Source organism: Mustela nigripes, chromosome 13, assembly GCF_022355385.1.
Source record: "Mustela nigripes isolate SB6536 chromosome 13, MUSNIG.SB6536, whole genome shotgun sequence".
Lineage (NCBI taxonomy): Eukaryota > Metazoa > Chordata > Mammalia > Carnivora > Mustelidae > Mustela > Mustela nigripes.
Genome location: NC_081569.1, coordinates 48,881,377 through 48,904,118, shown reverse-complemented (window position 1 = coordinate 48,904,118; position 22,742 = coordinate 48,881,377). Strand labels below are relative to the sequence as shown.

The following is a 22,742-nucleotide window of genomic DNA, read 5'->3' as shown; positions in this document are numbered from 1 at the left end:
CCAGTGAGGTAGGTCACATTCCCAGCTTACATATAAGAAATCCTACTGAGATAGGTTACACAAGATCACACACGGTTAGTGGCACAGCCAGATTTTGACCTTGAAATCCCAACTACAATACAAACTTTTATTTAAATAAGGGAGGGAAAAAAACTATTGTACAAATATTACTCTTCAGATGCAGCCTGCAGAGCCATGGGTGTAGGTGCTTAGCTCTATAAGGAAGTGCTTCTATAGATTTTTAGGCTTAGAGATGATACCATCTGGATACCTTTGCTTGAACCGGGCAACCACATCTGGGTCTAATAGGTGAATCCCATCCAGTTGGTTTCCAAGGGTGATCCTGAAGTAAGGATAAATTAGGGGCAAACCAAAAAATCCAGGAATTAAAGGTTTAATATTGTTAAAAGATGCCTATCTTTTATTAAGGCTGCCTATCATCTAATATTCATGCCAATTCCTTAAAGAAGGCCTTAATAATTAGAATAGTATTGGTAGTATGATTAGGAATTGGGCACAGATTTTGGTGTTCAAACAGGCTGGATCTGTCTTACTGAAGGGTTAAGAACGGACAACTAACCAGGTGTACTTCACAAAGTTGCTACCATTAAGTGTTCTTTGGATAAATAAAATGCTAGCAACATGTCTTCCTTCTACAAACACTCTTAAGATACTGAAACTGTTGACAGATTAAATGGATTCTTAACCACCAGGGGGCAGATTCAATACATCCCACAGAATAACGGAATAAGATCTTTAGTAGAGACCCTCTGGAGAGTAGTGGTTTGAGTCTTAAAACCTGTTGGGTCTCTAGTAAATGTTGCAGAGCTCCATAAAACAGTTTCAGTACAAGCTTGGGTGGCTTATGAAGCCTCTGAAGTGTGTTTTTAGGCTACTCAAATAGGAGGTAAAGCTCTACTGTCATCCATCCTTGACCATAAACAGGAGGGCTGTTATGTCCTGGTCCACCTTACCAGTTGGGCTGCACATTGTGTGGTCGTCCAAATAACTCAATCTTGCGAGTGCCAGGGGATAGTCTCTCAATCATGCCATAGATTTCATCTGGTTTATGACTGGTAGAACGAACCTAGAAAAGTAAGGCTCTAATTACTTTTAAATTACCAAAGATTCCAAGTTTAGCCCTTTCCGTTTATATTTATGATCAAATGAGAGAACCTGAAACACACCTGGCTTGAACAGTGTGGAAGGTTTGGATGCCTGGGGAAGCACATACCTCAGCTACGATCACATCGCAATCCAGACCTTGGTTGAAGCCTTGGGGATTTCCTTTGACACCAACCTGCTCACCACAGAGAACAAATTATCTTATGGAACCCCCAGCATTTGAACTTTTTCTCAATAAGAAGTCCAGCAATTCCTCTTTCTGCTCCACCTACTGAACTGGGCCCCACTGCTGCTCACCAAGCAGTGTTCCTTCCCATGGTTCAACCAGTGACCTGTACGGCCTGTCCGAATGATGCGCTGCAGTTGATTTGTCTTCACCCAGATAATTTCATCTACCCGTTCGTAACTGTGGGATATAAGAAAGAGAACTAGAGCTTTAATCAGGCTAGAGCTTTAATCAGGCTTTCACAGTTTAAGGGTAGTAATATCTACAGAGGAAAGAACAGGGAATACTCTAGGAGAAGAGAACACATCTTAACTACAGCAATTATGTTTCTATTTCCTTGGGGAGAAAAAAAGCAACACAATGATCACTACTTACCCCCAGAGGTTCAGACACTCTCTGCCCAACTCCATGGCCCTAAAAAGAAAAGGGTTAAACAGCTACTTTCATGTCCGTATTTTTAATCTCTTTAAGATACCAAAGTGTTTTCAGGAGACATTCAGTGAACATTTACATGCAAGACACCACTAGGGCACGAGGATGGATTTAAGAATGAAAACATAAAACAGTATCTATTACCAATAGCCTTACCTTTCATAAGGAACAAATATAAAGTTAGAATTCAGGTATCAGTTGTGTTATAAACACTCATTACGTCTCAGTAGCAAAAAAGGCTGACTTAGTCATACATTTAATAGCAGGGCTAGCAAAACCCAGGATTTTATTCCCACCCAGTACTCACTCTGTACTACATCTGCCCATACCTACATATCTTGGAACTGCATTACCTGCCTGTGACCCAGAGGAAGAGAAAGCCATCATCCTGCAGTACTGGTATGTTGAGCCTGCGCATCTCATCATCTGTCAGGGTCCCATAGGGCAGCTCCATGTGAATATCCCAGGGTGGGTCAGCCATCACAACTGCAAACTTGCCCAAGATACTGACGTCCAGGTAGCGGATATCACAACAGATCCACTGCATGAGGTGGTATTTGGTCATCTTTCCTTCCTTCACTCTCAGATTCATGGCCCCAGTCCCTCTTTTCCATTTGATTTTCCTAGTCCCTTATAAGTATGTATAGCCCACACCATTCCCAATCACCAAGACAGACTGCTGATTATGCCTGCTTTCCTACATGTATGGCTGCCCTACTCAGATAGAAGTCCCTAAGTTGAAATAAGTTTTCTGAGCAGACAGGTACCTGAGGAGGGAAGAGTCGATCTGCATTGGAGTCCCCTCCAACACTCTGTGTAAGAGCAAGCTCTTGGCTAGGTGTATGGTCTTTGCTCCCAGGAGCCTCAGAATCCATGCAAGCATCAATTTCATAGTGAACATATTTGCAGGTATCCATGTGGAAACATGTGTTAAGGAAAGAGCAGTCACCTAATGATTCATCAGTGTGTTTATTGATAATTCGTCTGGGAAAATAAAAAGAATGAGAATCAAGATGGTGTTCCAGAGTTAGATCCCATAGTTGAAAGTTCCAAACTGTCTCAAAATTTTGCCTTTTATTACCCTCTCCTAATTTTATCTTTAGAGCTTCCTCCAAGAGTTTTCAGAGAAAGGAAGCAGGTGACATAGAAAATAATTCACACTGAAGAAGAATTTAATTCCTCTCTGAGCAACGACAACTTTCTTAGGACAGGAAAGAAGGGCTTGCTGGTTAAAGCTGAATGAAACACTGACCTAAGAGCCCAGGTTCCTAGTTCTCCTATGATCATCCTTCCAGGGAATTTAACTTTTTTTTTTTTAAGATTTTATTTATTTGTTTGACACAGAGAGAGAGATCATAAGTAGGCAGAGAGGCAGGCAGAGAGAGGGTGGAAGCAGGCTCCCTGCTGAGCAGAGAGCCCAATTCGGGGCTCGATCCCAGGACCCTGAGATCATGACCCGGGCCAAAGGCAAAGGCTTAACCCACTGAGCCACCCAGGTGCCCCAGGAATTTAACTTTTACTGGGCCTCAGAGAGAGATGTCTTGCTAATGCAAGAAGAAAGGGACATTATTTAAAAAAAAAAAAAATCTCACATCTATTTGGGAATGCAGTCTGTATTCTCTCCCACAGAACACTACTTCAGAAAGTACACCTTGAGAATCTGAAGGTCTAAGACAAATCATTAAAAACATTTAACAAGAGGATCAAAGACAGAACCCCAGTGACAGGAAGGAATGTAATGTATGCTTCTGAAAAGTAATGAGTGCTTCTGGGAGCCCCACCCGACTTCTCTCCCTCCCGAGACACCTGAAGTGCAGCTTGCGGCAGGGCCGGTCAGCATCACTGGCTTTCATGCACTCCTCCTTGGTTCCATAGTCACAGAACTCCTGTACTTGGGCCCGACCTCGTGATCGAAACTTTTCAACAATGGACTGTTCCTTGGCTGTTGTTGTGTTTAATAGCTCTAGGATCTCCTGACTGACCTGTGACAAAAAAAGCCTTAGAATTAAAAGGTTTGCAGATAAAATGAGCCCTAAACCACCTCCCTAAATTCTACCTGACAATGTCCTGTTGTAAGAGGTGAATGAGCTAACCTAATATGGGAAAAATGGAGTCCTAGAAGAGTTTTGTCATGGGTTCAGTCCCTTCTTACAGATCTGCATTTGGGATGGAATTCTAAGAAACCTGGTTCCCACTGCCAGGCATTAAGCTAGCTTCCCCTCCCCAGGAAAGCAATCCTTCCCACCAAAACCACTTATATTTACATAACCAAGACACTGAAGTACAAAGCACTTTACTGTTTAGCTGAGTCTATGCAACAGTTCTGTAAAGGAGGGTACTCTGGTTATCATCATCTAACAGATTAGAAGACTAAGACTAAAGAGAAGTGAAATTAACTTGTTCATATTTACACACCTAGAAGTAGCAAATGGGTAAGTATTCATGAGTCCATTACTTATATTCAGAACCACAGTTAACTGCCAATTTACGTTGTTTAATCATCAGTTTCTATAATTAATGGTCCTTGTTACTACCTTCCAGGATTCATCTCCATTCATCTCTCTCTATTCCTATACTTGGGCTCCTCTTCCACTTACCTGATGATTCTTCCAATAACAAGCATCCTCAAAACTGGAGTTTCTTCACACTGGCATTAGTGACATTTGGGGTGAAGTATTTCTTTGTTGTGTGGGTGCTATCCTCCTATAATTATAGGATACTTAACAGCATCGTTTGCCTCTATGCAATGGATGCCTGTAGCACTCCTATGTTGTGACAATCACAATGTCTTCAGACATTGCTATATGTTCTCTGGGGGAAGGTAGGGGGGACAATAATCCCCAATGAAACTGAAATTGAAAACCATTATTCTAAACCCTCAACCCTAAGAACTGCTCCTTGCCCTAGGGGTAAATTCCTCCCCAACCAAAGCTGTAACTAAAAGTATACATGTAAGGAGCGCCAGATTGGTTCAGTTGGTAGAACATTCAATTCTTAATCTTAGGGTTTTAAGTCTGAGCCCCATAATGGGTGTAGATTACTTAAAAATAAAATCTTAAAAAAAAAAAAAAAAACACAAAGAAACAAAGTGTATGCATGAATGCATTTCCATCTACCCCTACCTTCTTGCTCTGTTGTTCCTTAGTAGACTGTTGGTTCAGAAGGCTCTCTATCTCCAGATCAACATCCGAGGCAGCATGTTTCCTCGATTTCTTGGTTGGCTCCTTGGCTGCTTCTGATGCTGAAGAGGCCAGGCCAGAGGCCAAAGAGCTAGCAAAGGCAGCTATTGTGGCTGAGTCCTGCTCTGCACGCCGCTTCTGCCCTGTGATAGTCCCTGTTACCTCCCCAGGGCCCTTCTTTTCTGCCACAGCGCCCATCATGGCAGAGAGTTTGGAATGATCAGCATAGGTCACAAGAGTGGGATGTGCGTCATCTTGTAAGAGACCTCGTTTTACCTCAATCAGCTCCTGAGCTGCAAACTTCTGTAGGAGGCTTTCTACCCCATCTTGAGTGGCAGGGGCATCTGGCTAGGGAAGGAGGGAAGGGGAGGGGAAGACAGTAAGACACTGACCGTGAACTGAAGCAAAGAAGTGGTATATCCCAACCCTGTCTTATCAGGTCATTACCGTGGAGATGGCAAGACGGATGGACACAGCATCAGTGGGCAATGTTAAGGCCAGATCAGAGAGGTGGTGTAGCAATTTCTTCTCTAATTCAGGGTCTGTAGCTAGCTCAGGAACTGCTGAAGCTGTGCTGGGCTTAGGGCCACCAGAAGTGGGTGCAGTAGGCACCGGGCTGTCACTGCGGAAGGTGGGAGACAGTGCTGCCTCTGGATTTCGTAGATCTAGGAGTGAAGAAAAGTGAAAGAAAGGATAAAGGGTAACCACTGTAGGGCTATCTATACACTCTTCAGAGGAGTCAAGTTCTCCAACGGTCACAACATGTACTTTCATTTTATGCAGAGAATTCTCTGACCAAATTTAGCACTAGATTACCTTTCCTCAGTCATACTCAAGCATTCACTGCTTTGCTGATTTTTTTGGGTTTTCTGGGAACCACTTACCTTTTCTCTACTGAATAAGGTATTTTCCTAATTCCTGTCCCTGCTGTGCTTCAAAGGAAATTAGCAGCATGGTAGATTTAAATGTCCCTACCACCTCCCTTTAGTCACTCTAAATGGTAACTGAAATAGCCCATATTTATGGGTGCCTGGGTGGCGAAGTTGGTTAAGTATCCCAACTCTTGGGGCACCTGGATGGCTCAGTCGTTAAGCATCTACTTTCAGCTCAGGTCATGATCCCAGGGTCCTGAAATCAAGTCCTGCCACTGGGCTCCCTGGTCAGTGAGAGACCTGCTTCTGCCTCTCCCACTCCCCCTGCCTGTGTTCCCTCTCTCACTTTCTGTCAAAGAAATGAATAAATTTTTTTTAAGATTTTATTTATTTATTTGACACAGAGAAAGATCACAAGTAGGCAGAGAGGCAGGCAGAGAGAGAGGGGGAAGCAGGCTCCCTGCTGAGCAGAGATGCCCGATGTAAGGGTTGATCCCAAGATCCTGGGATCCTGACCTGAACTAAAGGCAGAGACTTAACCCACTGAGCCACCCAGGCACCCAAATCTTTAAAAAAAAAATGCATCCCAACTCTTAATTTCATCTCAGGTCATGATCTCAGGATCCCGTGTCTTGGGCCAATGGTGGGCTCCTGGCTCAGAGGGAATCTGCTAGAGTTTCTCTCTCCCTCTGACTCTCCCCCAACTTGCTTGCACATATGAAGGTACTCTCTCTCTAATAAAGAAGTAAACCTTTAAAAAATTTTTTAATAACCCAATTTTTAAAGCCAGAAATATTTTCAACAACCTAAGCTGTGATTAGCTCTTCTGAGGAATAGTTTGAATTTTAATGAATCAAGGCCACTGCACATCAGAGGGTATGTAAAATGACAGTATTAAGGATTAGAATAGGACCATTTTATTATTTTTAAAGATTTTAAGTAAAGTAATCTCCACACCCAACATGGGGCTCAAATTTACAAGCCTGAGATCAAGGGTTGCACGCTCTACTGAGCCAGCGAGGTGCCCCTAGAATGTGACCTTTAAAACTCAAACACAAAAATCTTATAAAACTTTGCAGAAGGCCTGGTCACCAAATATACTTCCTGACTGTATTTTTATCACTTACCCTATTATTTCACAAGCTGGTACCCACTGTAACCTTACTAAGACTTAAGAGCTCAAATTAGGATAACATATTACCTTTTTAGAAAACTTAATATCGAGGATTATTTAGTTAAAATACAGAAGGGGGCATCTGGCTGGCTCATTGGGTAGAGCATACAACTCTTGATCTTGGGGTTGTGAATTTGAGCCCCATGGTGGATACAGAGATTACTTAAAAATAAATCACTGGGGGGGGGGGGGGCACCTGGGTGGCTCAGTAGGTTAAAGCCTCCACCTTCAGCTCAGGTCATGATCCCAGGGTCCTGGGATCAAGCCCCGCATTGGGCTCTCAGCTCCTCGGGGAGCCTGCTTCCTCCTCCCTCTCTCTCTCTCTGCCTATTTGTGCTCTCTGTCAAATAAATAAATAAAATCTTTAAAAATCAATCAATCAATCAATCAATCAATCATGAGGGGCACCTGGTTAAGTGTCTGCCTTCGACTCAGGTCTTGATCCTGGGGTCCTGGGATCCAGTTCCTCATGCAGATTAGTGCAGAATCTGCTTCTTCATCTGCCCCTCCCGACTTGTGCTCTCTCTTGCTCACTCTCTCTCTCAATAAACACAGTATTTTTTTATTAACACATAATGTATTATTTCCTTCAGGGGTACAGGTCTGTGATTCATCAGTCTCACACAATTCACAGCACTCACCATAGCATATACTTTCCCCAGTGTCCATCACCCGGCTACCCCAACCCTCCCACCCACCTCCACTCCAGCAACCCTGTTTATTTCCCGAGACTAAGTCTCTTATGGTTTGTCTCCCTCTCTGGTTTTGTCCCATTTCACTTTTTCATCTCTTCCCCCACGATCCTCCACTTTGTTTCTCACATTCCACATATGAGACCATATGATAATTGTCTTTCTCTGATTGACTTATTTCACTTAACATAATACCCTCTAGTTCCATCTACATCATTGCAAATGGCAAGTTTTTTTTTTTTTTTTTTAAGATTTTTTTTATTTATTCGACAGAGAGAAATCACAAGTAGTCGGAGAGGCAGGCAGAGAGAGAGAGGGAAGCAGGCTCCCTGCTGAGCAGAGAGCCCGATGCGGGACTTGATCCCAGGACCCCGAGATCATGACCTGAGCCGAAGGCAGCGGCTTAACCCACTGAGCCACCCAGGCGCCCCAACAAATGGCAAGTTTTTTGATGGCTGCGTAATATTCCTGTGTGTGTGTGTGTACACACCGCATCTTCTTTATCCACTCATCTACTGTTGGACAGCCAGGTTCTTTCCATAGTTTGGCCACTGTGGACATTGCTGCTATAAACATTGGGGCACATGTGCCCCTTTGAATCATTACAATACCCAGTAGTACAACTGCTGGGTCGTAGGTCGTAGGGTAGCTCTATTTTCAACTTTTGGAGGAACCACCATACTGTTTTCCAGAGCGGCTGCACCAGCTTGCATTCCCACCAACGGTGTAGGAGGGTTCCCCTTTTTGCACATCCTTGCCAACCTCTGTCATTTCCTGCCTTGTTAATTTTAGCTATTCTGACTGGTATGATTAAATAATAAAATAAAATAAAATAAAAATGAACTATTAAACTCAGGACCTGTATCAAAATTCTGTTAAATATGATAAGATACAGGGGGCGCCTGGGTGGCTCAGTGGGTTAAAGCCTCTGCCTTCGGCTCAGGTCATGATCCCAGGGTCCTGGGATTGAGCCCCGCATTGGGCTCTCTGCTCAGCGGGGAGCCTGCTTCCTCCTCTCTCTCTGCCTGCCTCTCTGCCTACTTATGATCTCTGTCTGTTAAATAAATAAATAAAATCTTTAAAAAAAAAAAAAGACAAGATACAGGGAGCCTGAGTGGCTCAGTAGGTTAAGTGACTGCCTTTGGCTCAGATCATGATCCTGGGATAGAGCCCTGCACTGGGCTCCCAGCTCCGCCAGCCGGAGTCTGCTTCTTCCTCTGACCTTCCCCCCTCTAATGTTCTCTCTCACTCTCTCTGTCTCTCAAATAAATAAATAAAATCTCAGGGAACCTGGGTGGCTCAGTAGGTTAAGCCTCTGCCTTCAGCTCAGGTCATGATCCCAGGGTCCTAGAATCGAGTCCCACATTGGACTCCCTGCTCAGGAGGGAGTCTGCATCTCTCTTTGCCTACCGTTCCCCCTGCTTGTGTGCTCTCTGTTGAATAAATAAATTAAAAACAAATATTTAGGGGCACCTGGTTATCTCTCTTTGCCTACCGTTCCCCCTGCTTGTGTGCTCTCTGTTGAATAAATAAATTAAAAACAAATATTTAGGGGCACCTGGTTACGCCTCTGCCTTCGGCTCAGGTCATGATCTCAGAATCCTAGGATCCTGCCCCGAATCGGGCTCTCCGCTCAACGGGGAGCCTGCTTCCCCTCCATCCACCCTCTCTCTGTCTGCCTCTCTGCTTACTTGTGGTATCTCTCTGTCAAATAAATAAATAAAATCTTTAAATAGAATAAAATAAATAAGTAAATATCTAAAAATAGATAAATCTTTTTAAAATATTGCAAGATATAAGCAGGTCACTAGTTTACATTTAGCAATATTTTGGTTACTTAAACACTTTTACTCTAATGGAATTTAGTAAAATTTGACTTTAGTAAAATTTTAGTAAATTTTGACTTCAGCAAAATTTGACTCAGAAATCCCAAGATATTAAAGCTGAACTATACCAAACACCTTGCTGGAACAGTTACATTTTATGAAAATAAGTTAAACCCTATTTGGAAAATTAACTGCACAATACCATACTAGCTGGAAATGTTAAATAACTGATAGAACTTTCTTCAATTTGCTTATGATTCCTTTATGTTCTGCTGAATCTTATGAGTAGAACATTTGCCAGATGAACTGATACAAGTTTCTTGTTTTGTTTGGCAAAGAGGTATTGTATACGTGGAGGGATCCCTGAAGCACTTTCAAGGTCGGGAGGAGAGAATTCAAGAGCAACAGACCCAAGCTAAAAATATATAAGAAATATAAGTGACAGGGTGCCTGGGTGGCTCAGCTGGTAGGGCATCTGCCTTTGGCTCGGGTCGTAATCCCAGAGTCCTGGGATCAAGCCCCACACTGGGTTCCCTGCTCAGCAGGGAGCCTCCTTCTCCCTCTCCCTCTGCTGCTTCCCCTACCTGTATTCTTTCTCCCTCTCTGACAAATAAATAAATAAAATCTTTTAAAAATATATGTGACAATTATTACTTAGCTTACTTGAAAGACTACGCGCAAAATTTCTGCACTGAAGAGGACAGAATGATGACTACTGAAGTCCTCGCAATTCAGAGATTTTAGGAGTCTAATAACTTGAGCTAAAATACCCCAATTACAGTTTACACTGGGATAAAACTCTGAGCTTTAAAAAAAAAAATGAGTCAAGTTTTAAATTTTTTTGAAGTAATCAAAAACTTCTGGGGCGCCTGGGTGGCTCAGTGGGTTAAGCCACTGCCTTTGGTTCAGGTCATGATCTCAGGTCCTAGGATCGAGTCCCACATCGGGCTCTCTGCGCAGGGAGCCTGCTTCCTCCTCTCTCTCTCTGCCTGCCTCTCTGCCTACTTGTGATCTCTCTCTGTCAAATAAATAAATAAAATCTTTAAAAAAAAAAAAAAAAAACTTCTTTAGAGGTGCCTGGGTGGCTCAGTCACTAAGTGCCTGCCTTCAGCTCTGGGATCCAGCCCCATGTTGGGCTCACTATTCAGCGGGCAGCCTGCTTCTCCCTCTCCCACTCCCTCTGCTTGTGTTCCTTCTCTTGCAGTCTGTCAAATAAATAAATAAAATCTGAAACAAAACAAACCAAAAAAACCGAAATTAAGCAATTAAAGCACAATCAATAACAAATATCATTAACGCAGAAGAAACAAGGTACTTTAAAATTAGGATTTCAGGGACACTGAGTGGCTCAGTTGTGAGCATCTGCCTTTGGTTTGGGTCGTGCATGATCCCAGGGTCCTGGGACTGACCCCCACATCACACTCCTTGCTCACCGGTGAGCCTGCTTCTCCCTCTCCCCTGCTTGTGCGCATGCTCTCTGACAAATAATGCTCTTGCTCTCATATACATACACACATGCTCTCTCTCTCTCAAATAAATAAAAACTCTAAAAGTTAGGATTTCAGGCATTATACCCACAAACTGTTCTATATATTATATACTGATATAACTCATTACACGTGTGTTTGTTTTTATACATTATATGCTGATATAACTCATTATATATCTTTAACTCCTCCAGTATGCCAAAGGGAATAAATCATATTAGCTATTAAAAAAAAAGATATTGATAACAGAAAATGGGGCTAAAGGAAGATGGGGCTAAGTTTTAAGTCCATATCCAGGATACAGGTCCTTTGTTGTGCAGCTCTGAATTTTTTTATATTTTAGGTAAGCCATGAATTATCCACTCCCCCTTAATTCATGTTCAAACTTTGGGCCAGGTACCTTACACATGCTGCTGCCATTAATATGAGATTTTGTTTATTAGAAAACCGGTTATGGCACTTGGGCAGCTCCATAGGTTAAGCATCCAACTCTTGTTTTTGGCTCAGGTCATGATCTTAAGGGTACGAGATGAAGCCCCACATCAGGCTACGCACTCAGAGGAGAGTGTGCTAGAAGATTCTCTCCCTCTGTCCCTCCCCCCACTCACTGGCAGGCCCTCTCTCTAAACACATCTTTATTTATTTATTTATTTTTAAAGATTTTATTTATTTGACAGACAGAGGTCACAAGTAGGCAGAGAGAGGAGAAAGGAGGCTCCCTGCTGGGCAGAAAGCCCAATGCGGAGCTCGATCCCAGGATCCTGGGATCATGACCTGAACCAAAAGGAGAGGCTTTAACCCACTGAGCCACCCAGGTGCCCCTAAACACATCTTTATTTTTTTTTTAAGATTTTATTTATTGGGGCGCCTGGGTGGCTCAGTGGGTTAAGCCGCTGCCTTCAGCTCGGGTCATGATTCCAGGGTCCTGGGATGGAGCCCCGCATCGGGCTCTCTGCTCAGCAGGGAGCCTGCTTCCTCCTCTGTCTCTCTTTTTTTTTTTTTAAATTGTATTTATTTATTTGACAGAGATCACAAGTAGGCAGAGAGAGAGAGAGAGAGAGAGAGAGAGAGGAGGAAGCAGGCTCTCCGCTGAGCAGAGAGTCCAACGTGGGACTCGATCCCAGGTCCCTGAGATCATGACCTGAGCTGAAGGCAGAGGCTTAACCACTGAGCCACCCAGGCGCCCCCCTCCTCTGTCTCTCTCTGCCTGTCTCTCTGCCTACTTGTGATCTCTCTCTCTATCAAATAAATAAATAAATAAAATCTTTTTTAAAAAAAGGTTTTATTTATTTATTTATTTGATTGCCTACTTGTGATCTATCAAATAAATAATGAAATCTTAATTTAAAAAAGATTTTATTTATTTGACAGAGAGAGATCACAAGTAGGCAGAGAGGCAGGCAGAGAGAGAGGAGGAAGTAGGCTCCCTGCTGAGCAGAGAGACCGATGTGGGGCTCCATCCCAGGACCCTGGAATCATAACCTGAGCTAAAGGCAGCGGCTTAACCCACTGAGCCACCCAAGTGCCCCCCACTAAACACATCTTTAAAAAATAAAGGCCTAGGGGTGCCTGCCTACCACAGGGGTTTGACCCTACCTGCCTACCATGGGGGTCCTGGAAAGAGCCCCATATAGGGCTCCTTGGGGTGTCTGCTTCTCCCTCTGCCTCTCTTGCTTCCCACGCTTATGCTCTTGGGCTCTTTCTCTGCCAAATAAATTGAATCTTTAAAGTAGTAGTAATATCTAAATAAAAATTTTAAAAGTCCTAAGCTCCCCATAGATAATACCTACCCACCTTTCTTTTTAATCACCTTAAGGTAAAATAAGTAAATAAAATAAACAAACCACTTTAAGGTATGACTGACATGTAAAAAGCTGAAATGGGGTGACTAGGTGGCTCAGGCAGTTGAGCGACTGCCTTTGGCTCAGGTCGTAATCCTGGAGTCCTGGGATTGAGTCCTGCATCCAGCTCCCTGTTCAGTGGGGAGCCTGCTTCTCCCTCTCCCTGTGCCTCTCCCCCTGCTTCTGCATTCGCTCTCCCTCTCCCTGTGGCTCTCCCCCTGCTTCTGCATTCGCTTTGCTGTCGAATAAATAAATAAATCTTTAAAAATATAAAAAACTGAGGCGCCTGGGTGGCTCAGTGGGTTAAAGCCTCTGCCTTTGGGCCCCGCATCAGGCTTTCTGCTCAGCAGGGAGCTTGCTTCCTCCTCTCTCTTTCTCTGCCTGCCTCTCTGCCTACTTGTGATCTCAGTCTGTCAAATAAATAAATGAAATCTTTTTAAATAAATAGATAAATAAAAAATAAAAAGTCAAATATATTTAACAGATATAATTTGATGGCTTAATGAGTTTGTAATTAAGAATACACACCCATGACACCATCACTACTGTGAAGGCCATAAACCTATCTATCACCTCCCAAAGTGTCATTCCACAGCCTTTTTTATTATTTTTGTTTGTGTTAAGATCACCTAAGTAAGGGGCACCTGGGTGGCTCAATGGGTTAAGGCCTCTGCCTTCAGCTCAGGTCATGATCCCAGGGTCCTGGGATCGAGTCCCGCATTGGGCTCTCTGCTCAGAGGGGACCCTGCTTCCTCCTCTCTCTCTGCCTGCCTCTCTGCCTACTTGTGATCTCTGTCTGTCAAATAAATAAAGTCTTTAAAAAAAAAAATCACCTAAGTAAGAGCTACCCTCTTTAGAAAAAAAATTATCTTTTATTTATTTTTTTAAGTAATCTCTACACTCAGTGTGGGCCTGGAGCTTACAGCCCCGAGATGGAGTCACATGCTCCAAGGCTGAGCCAGCCAGGCATCATCCCCTACCATCTTAGAAAATTTCAAGAGTACAATACAGTATAGTTAGCTATAGGCAGTATGCTGTATAGTTTATCTCTACAACTTATTTATCTTGCATAACTGAAACTTTGTACCTTATTACCATCACCTCCCCATTTTCCTACTCCAGCCCCTAGTAATCCACATTCTTCTACTCTCCACTTCTGTGATTTTACTATTTTAGACTCTGTGTCTCAAAGATGATCTAAATGAGATTATACAGTATTTGTTTTTCTGTTTCTGACTTATTTCACTTAGCATAATGTCCTAGAGGTCCACCTATATTGTCATAAGCACCAGGATTTCCTTTCTTTAAGGCTGAATAATATTCCATTGTATGCGTATTCCATTTTCTTTATCCAATCATCCAATGATGGACGGTTAGGTTGTTTCTGTATCTTGTCTACTGTAAGCAACACAACAAACACTAATGTGCAGGCACCTCCTAGAGACCAGGATTTCAATTCCTTTGGATATCTCGGATTGAGAGTGCTGAAAATACAGTAGTTCTATTTTTTATTTCTTGAGGAACCACCACACTGTTTTCCATAATGGCTATACCAATATACATTCCCACCAACAATGAATCAGGGTTCCCTTTTCCCCTTGCCACTACTTACGTTTTGATTTTTTAATAATAGCTATCCTAACAAATATGAGGTGATATCTCATTATGGTTTTGATTTGCATTTCCTTGATGATTAAGGATGCAGAAGAGTTTTTCATATACCTGTTGGCCATTTGTATATGTCTTCTATAGAGACCTATTATATCTTGATTTTATATATTTTGCTTATTTTTTGACCATGTAACTTAAAAGAAAATGAGAACATTGTCCCTCATTAAAATGTAAGTCGAGGGCGCCTGGGTGGCTCAGTGGGTTAAGCCGCTGCCTTCGGCTCAGGTCATGATCTCAGGGTCCCGGGATCGAGTCCCACATCGGGCTCTCTGCTCAGCAGGGAGCCTGCTTCCTCCTCTCTCCCTGCCTGCCGCTCTGCCTACTTGTGATCTCTCTCTCTCTGTCAAATAAATAAATAAAATCTTAAAAAATAAATAAATAAATAAATAAAAATAAAATGTAAGTCGAGGAGTGACTGGGTGGCTCAGTGGCTTGGGCATCTACCTTTGGCTCAGGTCATGATCCCAGGTTCCTGGGATCAAGTCCCACATTGAACCCCTGGGATTGAGATTCCAGCTGAGCAGGGAGCCTTCCTCTCTCTCGCCTGCTGCTCCCCCTGCTTGTACTCTCTATCAAACAAATAGATAAAATCTTAAAAAAAAAAAAAAAGTTCCACTAAAGATAAAATATTAGCTTAGACATAAAAATATGGCCAGCCTATTAATATAACAATGTAGGACGCCTGGGTTGCTCAGTTGGTTAAACAACTGCTTTCAGCTCCGGTCATGATCCTGGAATCCCAGGATCAAGTCCCACATGGGGGAAAAAATCCCTGCTCAGCAGTGAGTCTGCTTCTCCGGAACTCTGACCCTCCCCCTTCTCAGGTTTCTTTCTCTCTCTCAAAAACAAAACAAAACCAAAACCAAAAAAACTTTTTTTTTAAAAGATTTATTTATTTATTTATTTGAGAGAGAGACAGTGAGAGAGAGCATGAGCGAGGAGGTCAGAGGGAGAAGCAGACTCTCCATGGAGCTGGGAGCCTGATGCGGGACTCGATTCCGGGATCATGACCTGCGCCGAAGGCAGTCGTCCAACCAACTGAGCCACCCAGGCGTCCCCCCCAAAAACTTTAATAAATAAAATACTAATTTAACACTGTAGGAGCGGCTGGGTGGCTCAGTTGGTTAACTGTCTGCATTTGGCTCAGGCCATGATCTCCAGGTCCTGGGATCAAAGTCCAGCTTCCTGCTCAGTGGGGAGTCTACTATCTCCCTTGCCCTCTGCTCCTCTCCCCATTAGTGTTCTGTCTCCCTCTCAAATAAATAAATAAATAATCTTTTTAAAAAATAAAAAAAATAATTTAAAAAGGCTGTACTTCTTCGCTATGGAAAACAATTTGGTGGGGATGCCTGGATGGCACAATGGCACAATTGGTTAGGCATCTGACTCTTGGTTTCAGCCAGCTCAGATTGCACTCTCAGGGTCATGAGATGGAGATTCAGTGCAAAGTCTGCTTCAGACTCTCTGTGCCACTGGGCCCCCCACCCTAGTGCACCAATGCGCACTCTCTCTCTCTCTAAAATAAATAAATAAATCTTTTTTTTTTTTAAGTTTTTATTTATTTATTTATTCATGACAGAGGGAGAGAGGCAGAGGCAGAGAGAGGCAAAGGGAAAAGCAGGCTCCCCGCTGAGCAGGGAGCCCCTCTGCAGTACTCAATCCCAGGACCCTGCCTGAGATCATGACCTAAAGGCAGACGCTTAACTGACTGGGCCACCCAGGCGCCCCTAAATAAATAAATCTTAAACACCCCCCAAAAAAGTATGGTGGTTCCTCAAAAAACTGAAAATAGGGGTAATCTGGGTGGCTCAGTCAGTTAAAGGACAGCTGTTTCAGCTCAGGTCATGATCTCAGGGTCCTGAGATCCAGTCTTGTATTGGGCTCTGTGTGCATGAAATCTGCTAGAGATTCTTTCCCCCTCCCTCTCACTCTGCCTTTCCCCACAAACCATGCCCACCCACAGGCGCTCTCTCTAAAACAAATTAATTAAATCTTTAAAAAAACTGAAAATAGAATTTACCGTATGATCTAGAAATCTCACTTCTGGATATACATCCAAAAAATTTGAAGCTGGATCCTGAAGAGATATTTGTAGCTGATGGTTATAGCTGCATTATTCATAACAGCCAAAAGCTGGAAGGAACCCAACTGTCCACTGACAGATAAATGAATAAACAAAATGTGGTATAAATATGCAATGGAATCTTCCGCGGCCTTAAAAAGAAAACAAATTCTAACACAGGGATGCCTGGGTGGCACAGTCAGTCAGGTGTCTGCCTTTGACTTGGGTCATGATCCCAGAGTCCTGGGATGGAGTCCTACATTGGGATCCTTACTGAGCAGGGAACCTGCTTCTCCCTCTGCCTATCACTCTGTGCTTTCTCTGTCTCGCTCTATGACAAATAAATGAAATCTTACCAAAAAGGAAAGAAAGAAAGAAAGAAATTCTGACACATGCTACAACAGGATGAACCTTGAAGACATTATGCTAAGCAAAATAAGCAAGCCATGAAGGGACAAATACGTTATGAATCTGTTTGTATCTAGAGTAGTCAAACTCATGGAGACAAAAAGTAGAACGGTGGTTGCCAGGCACTGCACAGGAAAGGAAAATAGAGAGTTTCTGTTTAATGTTTATAGAATTTCAGTTTTGCAAGATGAAAAAGTTCTTGAGATACGCTGCAAAACAATGTGAATATACTTCAAGCTACTGAGCTATACACTTAAAAATGGTTAAGATGGTAAATTTTATGTGTATTTTGCCACAATTGGGGGGGAAAAAAAAAAAAAGCTGTACTTTAAAAATGCCAAACTGGGGCACCTGGATGGCTCAGTGGGTTAAGCGACTGCCTTCAGCTCAGGTCATGATCCCAGGAGTTCCGGGATCGAGTCCCACATGGGGCTCCCAGATCCGCAGGGAGTCTGCTTCTCCCTCTAACCTTCTTCCCTCTCATGCTCTCTCTCTCAAATAAATAAATAATCTTTAAAAAAAAATAAAAATAAAAATGCCAAACTAAGCAAGGTCTCCCAAAGATTCTCTGTCCATGGTATCTGCATTCATCAATGATATGAATACATTTTAGTTCACTTAATACCCTTGTCTTTTCTCACTGAGCTTTGTAGTAAACAATTAAGTATCAGATTTCAGTAATGTTATAAAAATCAAGAGGTAGTAAGAAAATTTTTATTTCCTGTGAGAAAAGAATGGAATGATCTAAATTATTAGTATCCCTTTAATTTTATCTTACATGGAAACTTGATTAATAAACTAATAGAGTGTGCCTCATGTCTTCCTAAGAATCCTAATGCTCAAAGATACAGATTCTTTGGAATAACCAAAATAATTCAAGGAAAGAACAGTGACAGGCTAATTTATTTTGTATATTATCTCTATCTATTCCCATAGTACCAGATGGGCCAGCTATAGCTCTAGGCCAGAAGACAATATACGTTTAAGCACAACCTTAAAAATATTTTTATGTAAGTCTTAACCATATTCTTTAGGCAGATGTACTAGGAATCATAACCATGTATTTATTAAGTGGGTCAAAAGATTAAGTCTAGAAATATTTCTATCAGGGGCGCCTGGGTGGCTCAGTGGGTTAGAGCCTCCACCTTTGGCTCAGGTCATGATTCCAGAGTCCTGGGGATCGAGTCCGCATCTGGCTTTCTGCTCAGCGGGGAGCCTGCTTCCTCCTCTCTGCCTGCCTCTCTGCCTACTTGTGATCTCTGTCAGTCAAATAAATAAATAAAAATCTTAAAAAAAAAAAAAAGAAAAGAAATATTTATATAAAAAAAAAAAGAGTATTGGGTTAAGCCGCTGCCTTCGGCTCAGGTCATGATCTCAGGGTCCTGGGATTGAGTCCCACATGGGGCTCTCTGCTCAGCAGAGAGCCTGCTTCCTCCTCTCTCTCTCTCTCTCTGCCTACTTGTGATTTCTGTCAAGTAAATAAATAAAATCTTAAAAAAAAAAGAAAAGAATATTTACATTCAAGGAAGAATACAATCTTGTTAAAATTATTAAACATGCTTAGCAAGAAACTGTATGAAGTATCGACACTAGTAGTTAGGTTTGAACATGGCACAAAGTTTGGTTAATACCAAAGTGTGGTTATTACCATGGAAAAGTGAAATGGAGGGGCGCCTGGGTGGCTCGGTGGGTTAAGGCCTCTGCCTTCAGCTCAGGTCATGATCCCAGGGTCCTGGGATTGAGCCCCACATGGGGCTCTCTGCTCAGCAGGGAGCCTGCTTCCCTCCCTCTCTCTCTCTGGCTGCCTCTCTGCCTACTTGTGATCTCTCTCAAATAAATAAATAAAATCTTAAAAAAGAAAGAAAGAAAGAAAAGTGAAATGGACCTTAAAATTGAGTACTAAGTAATCCCTGATCGTAGGACTTGCACTACTTCTTCCTCTACTTGCTCTGCACTCTTAACTTCTCTTTATTTATCTAAGTCCTATGTAGCCATCAAGATGATATCACTAGTGCTAACTCATGATGCCTTTCCATCTATAGCCAATTCTTGTTACTTTTCCCTTCCCTGTCTATACTTACTGTGGATTCATTCATTCAGCATTTTACATATATCATATTGTAGTCCTAAATTTTTATAAGCATCAATCCTTTATCCCCAAATAAATTTTAAACTGGCTGAGAGCAGGGACAATAGGTTACTTATCTTTGTCCATCTAGACTTATGCACACTGTAAATACTCAATAGTTGTTTATTATGGTGTGGAAGTCCTGACAGAACATCTTCTAGGTTCCAGGGGCCAGAATATGAGCACAGGGAGCTAGTATGTAGCAAGACAAGATTTAGAGATGGGCTCCAGTACACAGGAACAAACTACCCCAAGGATGATATGGATTCACTATCTTTGTGGATCTTTATAACTGATTTGCCTTAAATAATCCAGGGTTTGTGCTGGGGAGGGGTAGGTAAAAGTGGACAATCATCCGAGGTTCCTTCAAGTCTTCTGACTGACACAGGGGGGAAGGGGAGGGGAGAAGAAGTTTAAAAACATAAAGCAAATATTTTTCAGATTTCTGACTAGGACGTAAATCGCTTAAGACAATGCCAGTTCTGCTACTCATTTAGCAACTCTGTGAGGGTCACTGAGCTGAGCACTTTAGATATAAAGGTTCGGTCCTTGCTCTCCTTGTGGCTACAGTGGCAAAGAAACGACCACTACAAAGCACTCGCTATAACGGAAGAACAAAGCGCCACAGCAGAAAACAAACAAACAAACAAAAAAAAAAAAAAAAAAAAAAAAAAAAGAAATGACGGGGGGACTTAACTGCTTCAAGGGATGGGGGGCGGAAAGGCCTAGCAAAGACAACGTTCTCGCAGACTTAAGAGGAGTCAGCCAAGTGACCAGGGGTGGGGTGGGATGGCAGGGACCAGGCTTCTGCCCCGAGACAGTGAACTAGAGGAACCAAGGCCCGGGGTAGAACGAACTGCAACTATGTACAGGAGGACGAAGTGCCTGTTTGCTGAGGATGAAGAAGAGAGTCCCGATGTACCAAGTATTAAAGAAATGGCCGCTTGGGTAAGGGTGCTGACTTGGGAGCTCTTTTTCTCCAGGGTTCTCTCCCGCCCGCCCTGGCTCAACACCGACCCGGACAGCCGCGCGCCTCACCCAAGTGCCCGGAGTCCTGCTTCCGCCTCCGCTGCAACCTCTCTCGCAGCGAGTCTAGCTGCTTTTTGTGGGCCTGGATAGAGCTCCACGTGTCCGACATCCTAGTCTCTCAGCTGGGACACCTCTCGAATCAAGCGCGGTGGACTAGCACCTCCCAGCCCCGGCAGCATGAAATCTCCAACTCTCACGCGGACACCCCCGGGCTAACCGGAAAGAGATCCCGGGAATGTGCTAGCCTGGAAGTCATTTTCCGTTTCCCGCTCGGTTTGAAGCTCAAATGAGAGCCACCATAGGTGTTGGCAGGATGGCGGAAATGTTTTCAGTAGGATCTCTCTCGTTCTTCCGGGCGCAGTGAAGCTGTGGTTGCCATATTAGTGCCTGGCAGAATAGCCATGTTGCTTATAGAGGCGCGTGCGGCCATGTTGAATATAAGGAGATGAACCCTGTGAGTTGATACGAAGTGTTAAGACAGTACTGATAGGGCCCCCTGGGTGGTTCAGTGGGTGAGCGTCTTCCTTCGCCCGGGGTCATGATCCCAGCGTGGTGGGATCGAGCCACGCAGCCGGTTCTCTGCTTAGCGGGAAGCCTGTTTCTCCCTCTTCCACTCCCCATGCTTGTGTTCCCTCCCTCGCTCGCGTGCTCGCTCTCTCTCTCTCTCTGTCAAATAAATAACTAAAATCTTAGGAGAGGAAAAACACGTATTGCATGGACTCTGGTTGTGGTGCATAAACAACGAATTTTGGAACACTGAAAAGAAATAAAAATAAAATGGAAAAAAGAAAAGATACCACTAATACAGCAGCAAGCATAGTAGAGATTTAAGTTTTTCTTTTTTTTTCTTTAAAGACTTTATTTATTTGACAGAGAGAGATCACAAGTAGGCAGAGAGGCAGGCAGAGAGAGGGAGAAGCAGGCTCCCTGCTGAGCAGAGAGCCTGATATGGGGCTCCATCCCAGGACCCTGAGATCATGAGATGGTGAGGTAGAGGCTTAACCCACTGAGCCACCCAGGCGCCCCTTAAGGTTTTATTTATTTTATTTTTTAAAGATTTTATTTATTTATTTGACGGAGATCACAAGTAGGCAGAGAGGCAGAGAGAGAGGAGGAAGCAGTTTCCCTGCTGAGCAGACAGCCAGATGCAGGGCTGGATCCCAGGACCTGGAGATCATGACCTGAGCCGAAGGCAGAGGCTTTAACCCACTGAGCCACCCAGGTGCCCCAAGGTTTTATTTTTAAGTAATCTTTACACCTGATGGGGGCTTGAACTTCCACCTGGAGATAGAGTTGTATGCTCCACTGACTGAGCCACTCAGGTGCCTCTGGAATACAGTTTGGGGGGGGAGGTAGATTTTTTAAAAAATATTTTATTTATTTGTTTATTTGACAGACAGAGATCACAAGTAGGCAGACAGGCAGCCAGAGAGAGGAGGAAGCCGGCTTCTGGCAGAGCAGAGAGCCCATGTGGGTGGGGCTCGATCCCAGGACCCTGGGATCATGACCTGAGCTGAAGGTGGAGGCTTAACCCACTGAGCCACCCAGGCACCCCTGGAGTACAGATTTTTAAAATGAAAAGCAACTAATTCCTTTTGACAGATACTATCATATCCTTTCTGCTGTAGGTATTGCAGGCTTATGTTTTCATGCATTCATTTATAGAGTTATGGCTGGGGGTGCATGGGTGGCTCAGTGGGTTAAGCCTCTGCCTTAGGCTCAGGTCATGGTCTCAGGGTTCTGGGATCAGTGCCCAATAGAGCTCCTCATCTGTCTTTCTGCTCAGCAAGGAGCCTGCTTCCCCCTCTCCTTCTGCCTGCCTCTGCTTACTTGTCATCTCTCTTTATGTCAAATAAATAAATAAAATATTTTTTTAAAGATTTTATTTATTTATTTGACAGAGATCACAAGTAGGCAGAGAGGCAGGCAGAGAGAAAGGAGGAAGCAGGCTCTCCAGTGAGCAGAGAGCCCGATGCGGGGCTCGATCCCAGGACCCTGAGACCATAACCTGAGCCAAAGACAAAGGCTTTAACCCACTGAGCCACCCAGACACCCCAATAAATAAAATCTTTTTTAAAAAATAAAGATAATGCTATTACATTAATTTACAATCTATGGGTGTGTGCCTGGAGGACTGGGGCACCTGGGTGGCACAGTTGCTTAAGCATCAGTCTTAGGTTCAGGTCATGATGCCAGGGTCCTGGGGTCTAACCCAATGGCTGGCTCCCTGTTCAACAGCGTGTCTGATTCTTCCCTCACCTCTGCCCTTCCCCTCCTCTTGTGCTCTCTCTCAAACAAATTTTTTTTTTAAAAAACCACATTATTTTAAAAATTAAAAGGAGGACCAATGATGCAGAGGTATTGTTTGTTTGAGATTTTATTTTGGGATGCCTGGGTGGCTCAATCAGTAGAGCATCTACCTTCGGCTGAGGTCATGGTCCCAGGTCCTGGCATCCAGGCGTGGAGCCTCCTTAAAATAAAAACGTTTTAGGCTTGGAACATCGGGGCAGCTCAGTCTGTTGAGCATCTCCCTTCCATTCAGGTTACGATTCTGAGATCCTAGGATGGAGTCCCACATCTGGCTCCCTGC

At 43.4% G+C, this 22,742-nt stretch overlaps 1 protein-coding gene across 1 annotated transcript; it reads right to left on the bottom strand.

Moving 5' to 3' along the window:
• Positions 1-113: 113 nt before the first annotated feature.
• METTL3 (methyltransferase 3, N6-adenosine-methyltransferase complex catalytic subunit) lies at positions 114-20,443 on the bottom strand. The gene is made up of 11 exons (XM_059372379.1): positions 20,162-20,443; positions 5,410-5,627; positions 4,906-5,310; positions 3,590-3,765; positions 2,551-2,767; positions 2,137-2,324; positions 1,727-1,765; positions 1,423-1,531; positions 1,235-1,300; positions 975-1,087; positions 114-343 (listed from the first exon to the last, which is right to left on the bottom strand). Exons 1-11 carry the CDS (start codon positions 20,259-20,261, stop codon positions 232-234), a joined length of 1,743 nt encoding a protein of 580 aa, XP_059228362.1. The 5' UTR covers positions 20,262-20,443; the 3' UTR covers positions 114-231.
• Between the last annotated feature and the right edge of the window lie 2,299 nt (positions 20,444-22,742).